Here is a 12,692-nt window from a genome sequence, read left to right on the forward strand (position 1 = left end):
AGATTTTTGGCCCACCCTGTTCACAAAAAAAAATAAAAGGTATTACCTGGTTTGTCAATACAATTCATAGTCAACAGGAAATTTTTTATGCACCATTAAAATCTTAGCATTAGAACTTAGATATCATTTTAATTTACACTGATTTCCTAATAAATCATTCATTACGTTTCCTTGCACATGGACCTCTGATTAAGATCCATATTCAGATCAGTGTTATTTTAGTATAGCCTATAGCCTACTATTAAATTATTTGTATATGTAACATTTTGGATTTTCAGTTTTTATTTTAAATTTCAGTTGAGGTTTTAGCAATTTTATTACTAAAACTTTTGTAATTAGTTTTATCCAATATTTCTATTTAGCTTTACATCTATATTTACATCTAAGCCTGTTTTACTTTTAGTAAACTTATTTTATTTCAGTTAGCTACCAAGGCAACATTTATAATTTACATTTTTTCATTTTATTCAGCTGTATTTCAATAAACGAAACGATTTTTATTAGTTTTAGTTTCCTTGACAATAACATCGCTAATATATCTACACAAGTTCAGTATCTAGCTCATTAATAAAATAGGCTATTTATCATATTTGAGCATAAGAAATATTTATTCAGAAATGCCCTTTATTTTATTATCTGATTGCTTGCATTAATTCCAACGACTTTTCCCAGATAAATTCCTGCTGTTTCTTGGTTTCCCCTGACTGTGGGAATCTTGTAACAGTAATTCCAAAAGAATTCCCCTCCACGCAGAACGCTACAGAAGAGGCGCATCTCCTGTAAACACAGCGGCTCTCGCGAGATTTCCTCGCGCCGCGCATCACACGCAGGAGCGTCTATGGAGCAGTGAGAGCGGGCGGGAGACGGACCAACCGAACCTGGCGCGGACTGTAGCAGGAGACACGGGGTGAGAGAGGGTAACCTGCCTGTGTCGTCGTTGTGGTGTGTCTGAGCGCGGTTCCCGGGGTAAGGAACTACCGCAGCCTGTCCATCATACAACCCCTCCTTTCGAGACAACACTCTAGTAGTGACCACTTGAGTCTGTGCTCTCTCTGTAGGCGTGCTTCTCCGATTATCCCATCCATCCATGCTCCATTCGAGCCTTTAAGGAGGACGCGCACGTACTCAGGGAGGGGAGGGAAGCCCACTGGTCTCCCTACAGACTCCAGCGCCAGGTAAAAAACCCGCTATGACTGTAATAAGAATGTTAAATGCCACATTTGACGGAGCGCGTGGCTGCCTGTGACGCAGCGTCGGTTCATTAAAGCCTGGGAACATTCAGTTCATAAACAGTTGATGCTGCGGTGTGGAGGCTGTGAAGCAGGAGAATGAGCTCTGCTTATGGCCTAGCGTGTTTTACGCATAATTACCACTTTTATTTACCGAGACATTCCCTCATTCCATTGGCAAATTAATTTTAGTAACTGAAAAAGACTCGGCATAACAGAGTCACGAATGACGAGCTCTGTTATTCTTTTTAGCCAGCTTATTCATTGCTTTTGAGGTAACAGATTCGCAACTGACAGATCAAGACACTGACAATTGGCCAGAAGGTTGTAGCTGAGGTCGTGGGTATTAGGCTACACGAACTTCCACGAAGTGGAAATCCAATTTCCCTCATTGGCTTTAATGTTGATGTTTGTAGGCTGGATGTCACGCCCTCTTGTTTACATTACATTGACACCTCCTTCAGACTCCAGCATATCTGTAAAGGATCATCTGAATGTGGGATTGTGCTGCTGCTTATCATTATGGATTATTCCTAACTCATTTAAGGAAATCTTGCACTGACTGCATCATACTGCTAATTTTCATACTGCATACTGTTTTTTATTGTTGGGGTTGTGCCCGACCTGTCTGTCTCGGTTAGATTTGGGAGTTCAGTCTTTTGTCACATCAATGGTGTCATTTGGCCTTATTTATCCTATTTAGGTGTACATGAATGCACCATGTCATTTACATCTGAAACGTTCAGGAACAGATGAAATCTCTGTGGGTGCAAGTTGAGCTGAAATTAACTGGTTTACAAACAAAGCTTGGCGGCAACACTTCCGGATTCTTCAGACACTCTGAAAAGAGCTGTTTTAGATTAGTGCTTCACTCAGATTGAGTTTAAAATGAACAAGAGTGCTGTGTGTGGTGTCGCATATTGCACATCTGCTGGCTGTCTTTCACTTTTATAAAACATTTTTCAGGTTTTAAAAGAGTTGTGTCACACATTTAAGGGTGTGTATTCAATAACCTGTTACATATCCGACAGATTCAAATGCTGAATAAAGTGAAAACTGATCATATTTCTTCACTTTAACCACAAGTATCAATTTATAATTTGCTTTATAATTTAATTCTGAACAGGTATTTAGAAAGTTTGCTTGTCTGAAGAACCCAAAAGCATTGCTTGTTGTGCGGCATAACATTTACATTTATACGTGCGTTGACTGAATCTTTGAATGTCTTGTCCTGTGAGCCTTATTAATGGAAGAATTATCTTTAAGAAAGTCTTTAAGTAGATTATATAAAACAAGAGCAAAAGACATTATGAAATTGACCTCACATTAAGTGCTCTCCAGCTCTATGGAGAGAACGAGTAAAAGCACTCCTGAATAATGGCTGCAGCAGATTAGCAAAGGTCCTCAGAGTCCTCAGACATCCACATCCGCCAGTATTCATTCACAAATTTCTCGTTTCCTCTTCTTAGGTTTTAGATAGACCACAGCGTCTTCTCAGTTTCTGTTACAGTGTTTGCGGCTGCAGCATTGGTGTGTGAATGCAGAGAAATCTTTCATTATTCATGTCTCTCTCGTGGCAACATACAACACTTTCATTTTACATGCAAATAAAACCTCATGGAGATGCTGTGAAGCTCTCACTAACTTAAAACAAATGTGTTTTGTCTTGTGAATCCTTAACAGCAGTGATATACAGTACTGTCCACATCACTGTGATGATATTCCTGTGAATGGGGTGGCGGCATGCTGCTAGTTTTAAATACGTGTTCAGATTAGGATATTTGTCGTGCTGAATAATTCTTGTGGTGCATCGCAATCTTTGCACGTTAAAGTGCTGATGGTGCAAACCAAAGCCACATTACGAATTTGCTCTTTACTTGCAGCCAAAAGAAGATTTATGAAAAATAATATTAGAAGGGCTTGTAAACGACACTTTTGTTGGGGACTTGTGACGGGAGCTCACGGATTTCCTTTGCTTCGGGGTAACATTAGCACCGATTACTGAAATTGAAAGTGTTGCTCGCAAAGGGCTGGATTTCACCTTCAGCGGCTCTTCTCTGATTACTTGAAGAGAAAATATCCATCAGTTGCTAACTCTTTCAGGGGACGTTAGAAACTTTGGAGGGTGTCAGTTTGTGTTCCTAGTAGATATTTATCTTTTCACCAGAATAATTTAAAGACGCAGCGCCTGGAGTTTTCTTGCACCTTTTCATAACATCATGAAATGCAGTTTGTCATCTCTATGGGTTTTTGAAATAAGTTCTGCTCGCCGAGGCTGGATTTTTTAATATAAAAAATACAGTAAAACAGTAATATTGTGAAATATTAGTACAATTTCAAATAACTTTTCTGTTTTATTATAATTTCTTCTTTGATGACAAAAAAATTATTTTCAGCAGCCATTACTCCAGTCTTCAGTCATATGATCCTTCAGAAATCATGCTGATTTGATGCTCAAGAAACATTTCTTATTATTATCAATGTTGTAAACAGTTGTGCTGCTCAATATGTTTGTGAAAACTGACAAATTTTTTCATGATTCCTTGGTTAAAGTAAAAATTCAAAGGAACAGCAATTATTTGAAATAAAAGTATTTGTAACATTTGCCATGTCTTTACTGTCACTTAAAGCTACATTGTGTAACTTTTTTAGTTTATTCTTAGCTAAAAACACTTAGTTCTTTCAAAAATATATGTGCTCATTAATGTATATTTACTTCGTTCAAGTAATGAAGTATTCTCGTGAGTGTATAATATGCCATTGAAAATACATACAGGTGAGGGGTTCGAATGTCGGTCGCCATGTTGCCCCTCCATCTTGAAAGTACATTAGCCAAAGAGGGACATACCCGTTAATTCAAGCTTTGCCTTTCGCGTCTCCGCAATTCACTGACACCGGCCCTGTTTTTATTTTTCCCTCTCCCTCTCCCTCTCCCCTCCGTCACATCAGCTGATCTCTGCTCACGGAGAAAATGATATAGCCTACAATGTAAACGTTGCCTTACGCTAGTGATGTCGTACAATATACAGAATAACGATAGCACTGATAAAAGTTACTTTACTAAGATTAGCTTGCATTCGTCTGGGAACCTGATAGCTGATGTTAGCAATGAAATGGTAAAAAAATAACGAAAACATAAAACTATTATTCATTTTACATAGATGTCATTACCTATATGTTAACTGACAAATTAAATTACTGCAAATTATAATAGTTTTCTAAAGTAACCTCATCACTTGAAGGAATACTCATGGACGAGGTCGAACTGGAAGCCATGTTAATCTTGGACTACATTGGCCACCGTAGGAGTTAAAACGAAATCGGAATTGAGAGGAACAGAAACTAATATTCACTGGATGGTCATATACCTTTTCACCGCTAGATGGGGGTAAAAATCACACAGTGTAGCTTTAATGAATGTATTACATTCTTAAAAAAAAAAATATATATATAATATATTTCACCACAGGAGTCCATCTGTTACCATAAGCAGTCACATTGTTCTTTTTCTAACAATTTAGGATGATTCTACCATGAAAATATGGGATTATTTTCATTTTCCATTTGGTTCATTAAACTAATGGTTATTGTGACAATGCACTGGAGAATAGTTCGATGTAAATAAATGTAGATTCTGCATTGAAGGCTTGTGGCGGATGTTTAGATGTTGCGCCGTGGCACGCTGAGAATGATTGATGCTGCGTGTCTGTGTTTGTCTGGGCTCACCAGGAGAGCCCCTCCTTCCCAGGCCTGCACAGGAATTAAATGATTATCTCAAGGGTGCTCCCCTCATTTGTATGGAAAAATTGTATTTGGTGTGGCAGCTTCGGGACATCCCCAGATATTGCTGCGGCGATAGGCTTGCAGATGCTTGGCTGCGACAGTGACGCAGTGGAATTGTGTGTCCTGTCACTCAAAGGGAGCAAAAGGAAAAGAGAGTTTGTGCTTCTGCCAGAATAAACGATGTTGATGATTGGTTTGTAAAGTAGAAAATCCCAACAGAGCTATTGAAAATGACAATGGCCCTCACATTTAGTGTCTTTTTCTGTATCTGGACATTTTATAGCCTCTGAGGCAACTTGGTGCAGAATTGTAGATTAAGTTTGTGGATGGTCCTGGATTTCCCAGATGTATTTTATTTTTCAGGTTAAAGTGTTAGATCACCCTAACATGAAAATGCTGTCATTAATTACTCGCCCTCATGATGTTCCAAACCCTTAAGACTTTAGTTCATCTTCGGAACACGCATGTAGATATTTATAATAAAACCTGAGCCAGTTCTTTACTCTCCATTCATTGACAGCTACACAACTACCACTTTGACGCTTCAAAGTTCATAAAGAGTTTGTAAAACTATTCCATATCAATTGAGTGGGTTAGTCCAGATTTTCTAAAGAGACACGATCGCATATAATGAACAGATTGAATTTAGCCTTTTATTCACATATGAACATTAATCAGCGAACGTGAACGGAAGCTCAACCGAACTTGCTTGACGGACAAGAAGAAACCTCGTGTGGAAGCTCAAACGTGCTGTGTAACTCACGAGAATGAACCTCATTGGCTCTTGCACGTCAAACGAACATGCTTGAGCTTTCATTTATCATAATTGATGTGTGCAGTGTGCGTTGATGAATGTATATGTGAATAAAAGCCTAAATTAAAATGTTCTTCAGCATATTAAGCGATTGTGTCTCTTCAGAAAATTTTGACTAAACCTCTCAATTCATACATATTAGTTTTACGATCTTTAAGAACTTTCGTTAACTGTCAAAAGTGGTTGCGTAGCTGTCAACGGAGGGAAATAAACTGTTCATATTTTATTACAAATATCTTAATTTGTGTTCTGAAGATGAATGAAAGTCTTACGGGTTTTGGAATGACATGAGGGTGAGTAAATGAGGACAAATGAGCATCACTGCATCAGACCTTTTATATATCTATTAAAATCTTATATATTTGTCACTCCAAAGAAGGCTGCAGAACATCCATTTTCTTTGGCCCAATCAAACAGATACTGTCTACTCCATAACCACAGCAGAACTGGTTCTTGAAGTCTCATTTACATCAGTGCTTCTTGAAGGGATTGCTGATAGGGATGAGGGAGGATGCTCAACTAGTGAGTTTAATGATTTTTAGTGGTGGGTTTTAAATGGAGAAACAATTGTTAAATAATTGAGAGATTTGTGTTGTACTTTAACAACAACACATCTCATTTATTCTCTTAATTAGTTTGATTTACAGGACCACCACTACAATCATCAAGGGTGTGCTTGCTTGTGTACATATTCACCGCCTTCAAAAGTATATTCTAAGACATTTACTGTCTCACTTCAGATTGCCTGCTGTTAGCAGTGTTTCCGTTGTTATGCATAACCCACAGGTCTATTGGTAAGGTATTGAGGTGAGATTAAAGCACAGTATTTTCTGGGGTTCTTTATGGTGTGTTACTCACTCTTGAGTGTCTTGTCGGAAAACTAATCAGACAGATGACTGCAAAATTGTTGCAGTGGAAAAAGACTCAAACTGCAGAATGCCATGAACTAAATATTGTGACTGTTATTAAAGTTGTAGTTGTAATGACACTGACTCGGGGCTTCTACAGTATCATTGCTTAATCTTCTCAGATCTCAAGGTAGGTTTGATGGAAAGTTTTAAACATTAACGTTAAAAAAAAAATCTATTTCTCTAAAGAGAAAATGAATGGGATTTTTACTTACGAAGTTGTAATGTTGTGGCAAGTGGTGTCTTCCAGGGTTGTGTGACTCACGTACAGGGTTTCACTGATATCTCTTTGGACCTTGAATCATGTACTCTCCTTACAATGCTAACAGGAGATTAAGGTTGCAGCTAAATGCACACAACCAGAATTATCAGTTGGTACTGTCAATACTCTGGCCTCAATTGTTCAAATATTCATAAATATTCTATAATTATAATATAAAACTGCTAAATATTCCTTGCCTAGGCCACATTTCTCTTGCTGAAAGTATTTATATTATAAGTTAGCCCTGCAGGCGTTGTCTTTTGTTGGCCCTGTGACATTAAGGACACTGCCGTGGTCTCTACATATCTTTAGGGGCTGCAGTGTATCCAGTAGCTGTGATGCCCTCTGTCATTATATCCAAAAGTCTGGGACAAAACAGGATTTGTTAATGATATCCAAAGGGAAAATAAGAGCCTTTCTGTCATTTGTCTTTCTGTTTTAGAGGACACACCACTGCATCACAAATTTGCATTCAGATTTCTGTTTATCACGCTTCACACTCAGTGGTGACAAACGTGTTCAGTGATTTCTTACTTTCTGTTTTCTTAGTTAGTGGATGGTTGTCGTGTTTCCCCAGTTTCTCTGAGCTCATCTTTAGCTGTTGGAGGTTTACTCTGTTTGTTCTAAAAGGCTGACTTCCCTTTTCTCTACTCACACACATTTGAATGCTATGATTTGACACGTATGATTGCTTCTGCAAAAACAAAACATTTTGATTAGCCTTACTAATGTACGTTAACATTTTAAAGGTAGGGAAATATAGACAAATATCTCCTCAGAAATCCAATATTTCATGCAGTAGATTTATTTTATTGGCTCACTTCTCTGTCAGAGGGACATATTTTGCTTGGTTGTATTTTTGTAAAGTGCACATGTGCATGAAACTTTTTGCTGTGTTTGAGACTGTGTTAGGACATTTTAGGGCTGATTTGTGGTATTCACATTATAATTGTAGTCTTCCTTCTGTTTTAAACAGAAAATGCATCTATGGATGTGTCCTTATCTTGGATGATAGTAAGTGTTGGCATTCTGCCACATTTATCAGTATCGTATTTTGAAGTCTTTTTCCTCATTCTAAAAATCATTAAGCTATCACTGTTTTTTTCAATCTGATATCAGATCTGATAAAAATGTCAGTTGTAACTCATTAGCAACTTCTTAACTCTTTCCCTACCAGCGTTTTTTTTAAAGGCTTTTTTTTTTTTTTTTCATTTTCACAAAATTTCATGGCCCCCAGAATATTGTGTTGTATATCTGAACATGCAATACATAAATTATTTTATATTATTTATATATTGTTTAAAAACATTTTTTTTAAATCAACACCTGAATGTGGGTAAGTTTCATAACAAAAGCAACATTTTGAACAAAAAGTTGAGAATCAATTCAGCTTTTTCTGTACTCTCTCAGAGTTGCATAATAGTAACCTCTACCATATAACGGTGAAATCACGAAAAGCCAGAAAATTCCATCAATGGTGGAGAAAGTTTTGTCATTGTTTGCTTATCCCATATTGTTTCAACCTTGCATTGTTTTCTAGTTCATGAGAGACATTTTGGCAGGGCAAGTACAAATATGCACCACTGGCCCGACCGAGCCAGTTAAAGAAGTCTAGTGTTGAGCCCTGTATTTGATAAATGAAACTGCACACTTTCATAGTGCTTAATTCACTCCTTGGATCACACTTATTTACCATGGGACTTCCTGTTTGCTCATTTATTCTCACAGTCATCCTCATCAGACTTTGTTGCAAGTGACTGTGTTGCTGGTAAGTGTTAAACAGTTGTGCATGTCGAGAGTGAGAATGAGAGAGAAAAACAGACAGACAGACATGGAAATCAGAGAGGCGACAGGGGGCTTGTACGTCTGCTTTTACAATGACTGTCTGTCAGATTGTGTAAGAACGGAGAGGGGAGTTAGGAGGAAGAGAAGAGTGAAAAAATCCACACCGCTTCTTTTTTTATGTTTCTTCCAGGCTGAGTCACTATCGAGGAGTGGGAAGATCTAGAGAGACAGAGGGAGACGGCAAGAGAGAAAAGCAACGGAAGGAGGGGAAAACCGCTACACAACGCCTTTTGACAGCGGAGCGAGAGGGAGAGAGGCAGCCAACGAGAACGACGTAAAGAGAGAGACCGAGCGCAGCAGTGAGGGAGGGAGAGAGACGCTGAGGCTGGGAGAGCTGACCCCCCTCCCTTCTCCTGTCCTCTCCTCTCCCCCCCCCCCCCACCCCCCTCCTCACTCCTTCAGGAGCTGGTGTGTAGGAGCGGCGAGTACAGTGTGACTGAGGCAACATGAGCGATGTCACCATCGTTAAGGAAGGCTGGGTCCAGAAGAGAGGTAAGTAGCTTGTCTCTGCCTGCGTCTTGGTCAACTAGCCGGGTCGAGAAAGACCTTGCGTACGTGTGTGCCTCCGTGGACGGCTCCCTCCGTCATGGGCGGGCCACGGCGTGGCTTTAGTCTGTGTCTGTGGAAGCCGGCGTGTGGGTGTGCCTCTTTGCGCGCGTTCGTGAGCTGTGTTTAGTGCTAGTGTGGCGCTTCAGAGAACGTGCATGCGTGTTTGAGTGTCTGCCGGAGGAGCAACTGCATTCAGACTGGTATCCATCATTTCTCACTGCACTGCTCTGACGTGTTGGGCTGCTACGTTTGACGGGTTTTCTACAAATGCTTGCACTCATTCTGATGCATAATGCTCTGCTTTGATTAGATTATGGTTTTGATGATTTTATTTGATCATTATCTCTATAAACAGGTTATCTTTTAGCCTTTTTTTGGTTAGAATGGACTGCAAAGGCTGTTGTGTACAATTAAATGCACTCAAAGTTATTCTAAGTCAAAGTTATTTGACATCCATGTGGGAAGCCGCTCTAGGTGTCCTTATGGGACGTAGTGACTAGGGTACTTCATCCAGGTTGTCTTGGTTTTCCTTTCTGTATCATTGTCGCTTGTTGAGGCAAACAAGTGCCTCTATGCTTGTACCTTCCCTATATGTGTATCCATAATTGTGCATACGATGTGCAGCGACCAGAAGTCACTAGTTTTCAATGAAAGTTGGTGATTTGAACTTTTGGCGATATGATTAATCAGCAAACTGTTACTTTATGCAAATGAGCAGTGATTAGCAATGGGAGTGTAGTTTGTTTACATGCACTTTAAAAGTTATATTTCAGTTGGACTAAATTGATAATTCTTCATCATACAATGTAATGTAAATGCTTTACAACAATAAAGTCTAAGCATTCAAGTGGAAAGAAGTTGCATATGTGCAGGTAAGATTGTCATCCTTAACTCTGGATGTTTATGCTACAGTGGACCTGAATTCCCGCCCCCCTGATTGGATAAGCGGCCATTGGTCTGACAAGCTTGAGCTTAATTGAATGTGTTCATGTATGGGCGTACTCAGTTACTTTAGTCACCAGTTTAGTGTAGGTTATTATTAGGGCTGTGAATGGAGTAACAATTTTGATTGCAATTAATCGCACCTTTTTGTGCGATTAATCGCACCTTTTTGTGCGATTAATCGCACACTCGTCGTGAAATTAAGACGAGTGTGCCATTTTTAACATGTTAATTTTGTTGTCATTTGCTATATCCTACTAAAGTAAGCCATCAGATTGAAAGACTATTCTCACAAAACTGTCTTTTCTACAAGCTTTTTTTCAAGGTAAATGTAGGTGTCTTTCCAAAAAAGGACACTTGTAGACTCCAAATAATAACCCATTGTTATACTGTAAGTAGTCCATATAATTGATAAATATATGCACCCATGCAAAAACATTACAGAACAAAACTTTTCAGAATTCACAGTGTATACTCGTATGTGTACAATGCAACAATGCAATAGCTTGTTTTACATTTTAGACAAGTCAAGTTGCAACAGGACCACATGGAGATGCCAAAAAAAAACTTAACCAACTGCCTTGACCTGACTGCATATACCTCTTACAGTGCACGGATCCATTCAGAATGACTAAACACCGCAACATACACATGACAAATCAAAACATTATCCTGAATGTGTGTGGAAACGATGTGAATGTACTGAAATGTGTCTGTGCATAAATACAATGTACGACCAGTGCGTTGAGAGTCTGTTTGCACATCAATTATAACGGACTCACACATGCTTACTCTGACTCCTGTATGTCACATCATCTTTACCTTATTGCAGTCTTCATCCATCAAAACGTCACTAGTGAGTCGCTGGTTTGCTTAATCCAGCCGAGAAACGTATCTTGCCTATCACCTGGCCATACAGCGCTGAGATGTTGTGACGTTCCGTTCAGTCTGTATTTCACACAGCGTGATGCGTGAGGGCTCGCGCTCTTCAGAAGCAATCACAGAATATGACAGCTCGTGTTTTAAAAGATAAACACACATGAGTCTCTATTCTCTCTGCCATCTCTGATGTGATCAGGCTGGTTGGTTTTCTTTACATTAGCGCTGTTTTGGACTGATTGTTTGAATGAATTCGCTTACTGGATCATTGGACTGAAACTTTTCTGGAGTGTAGCGGCTTTGTAGAAGCTCTCGACTTCTAAAGTGATCTAATTCAGTAATTTATTTTTGTTTCATTATTTTAACAAAATCCTCAACAAGTATATATAACTTTCCCCAAACCAACAGCAAAACATTTATCTGTTTTGTTGAGGATATTATTATGGACATTTGTAAGATAAAAAGTTTTTAGAGTGCTCAATAATTTAGTATTAATGTTGCACTGGTTGAAATGACTTCATCTGGTGTGGATTCAGCATCATGCAAAAGCAATGCCACTATACCCTGTTTACAGTTATGGATAATTTCTTTTGTGAACTAAAAGTGTCTAATGACCTGGAGTTTTCTGAGATGTAACTGAGATAGAAATGCCTTATGTCCACCCATGAGGATCCATGTAAGTGTTAATCAAATATCTATTTAAAAAATACTACAAATAATATTAAAAATGACTTCATTTCTATGAGTGTTTAAAAAAAAGGAAAACTTCAGTGTTCATTTAGTATTATTTATATACTGTTATAATATTTATTAATATTAATTAGCTTTTATTTTAATATTTTCAGTTTTCATTTTAATTTTAGTAATATTGTAATGTGCTGTCATTTTTATTAGTTTTTATTTTATAATATTTACCTTTAATTTATATTTAATTTTAATACATCAACTTATTTTATTTCAGTTAGTTGTCAAGGCAACGTTTTCAAATTTTAATTTAAAGGGGTCAATGACATTCCTTCCTAGCTACTTTTTCCTTCCTACAATTTTCCTTCATCTTTAAACATGTAAGAGGACTTTGTACCATTGAAAAATCCTGCAAGTTTCGTAGCTTAAAACGTCTTCTAATTATAAACCAAGCTTTTATTTCAGTTTCAAACATTTTTTCATATTGTGGGATCTGTGTCACACGGGCAAATATATTTGACGAATAATTATACATCATTGCACCATAGGCCCCGCCCACTGGGATTCAGTCACTTAATGTCTGACATTTGCACACTGTTTGTGAGTCGTGTCACTTCAAAAGCAAATAGAACCCATTATAATCACTGACGCTGTCTACACTGGATACAGTATACAAATGCACGTTCAGTTTCTGACTTGTCCATGCAAAACAAGCGGATTATATCTGAGAATTTTGTTTTATAAACAAGGCACAGTATAATGTAGAGTTTGCAAATACACTTTTGTTGAAAGATGAA

General features: G+C 38.2%; 1 protein-coding gene across 2 annotated transcripts in view; it reads left to right on the forward strand.

Moving 5' to 3' along the window:
• The first annotated feature begins 702 nt into the window (after positions 1 to 702).
• Positions 703 to 12,692, forward strand: part of akt3a (v-akt murine thymoma viral oncogene homolog 3a) — an 87,047-nt gene continuing 75,057 nt past the window's right edge. For both annotated transcript variants that reach the window (XR_013800250.1, XM_079635664.1), the window contains exons 1-3: positions 703 to 966; positions 1,059 to 1,175; positions 8,972 to 9,333. Coding sequence is in view for 1 of the 2 variants with exons in the window: in XM_079635664.1 (XP_079491790.1) it covers positions 9,288 to 9,333 (46 nt within the window). In the remaining variant the exon portion in view is untranslated. The remainder of the gene's footprint in view (positions 967 to 1,058; positions 1,176 to 8,971; positions 9,334 to 12,692) is intronic.

This window comes from Phoxinus phoxinus (assembly GCF_949152265.1).
Source record: "Phoxinus phoxinus genome assembly, chromosome: 14".
Lineage (NCBI taxonomy): Eukaryota > Metazoa > Chordata > Actinopteri > Cypriniformes > Leuciscidae > Phoxinus > Phoxinus phoxinus.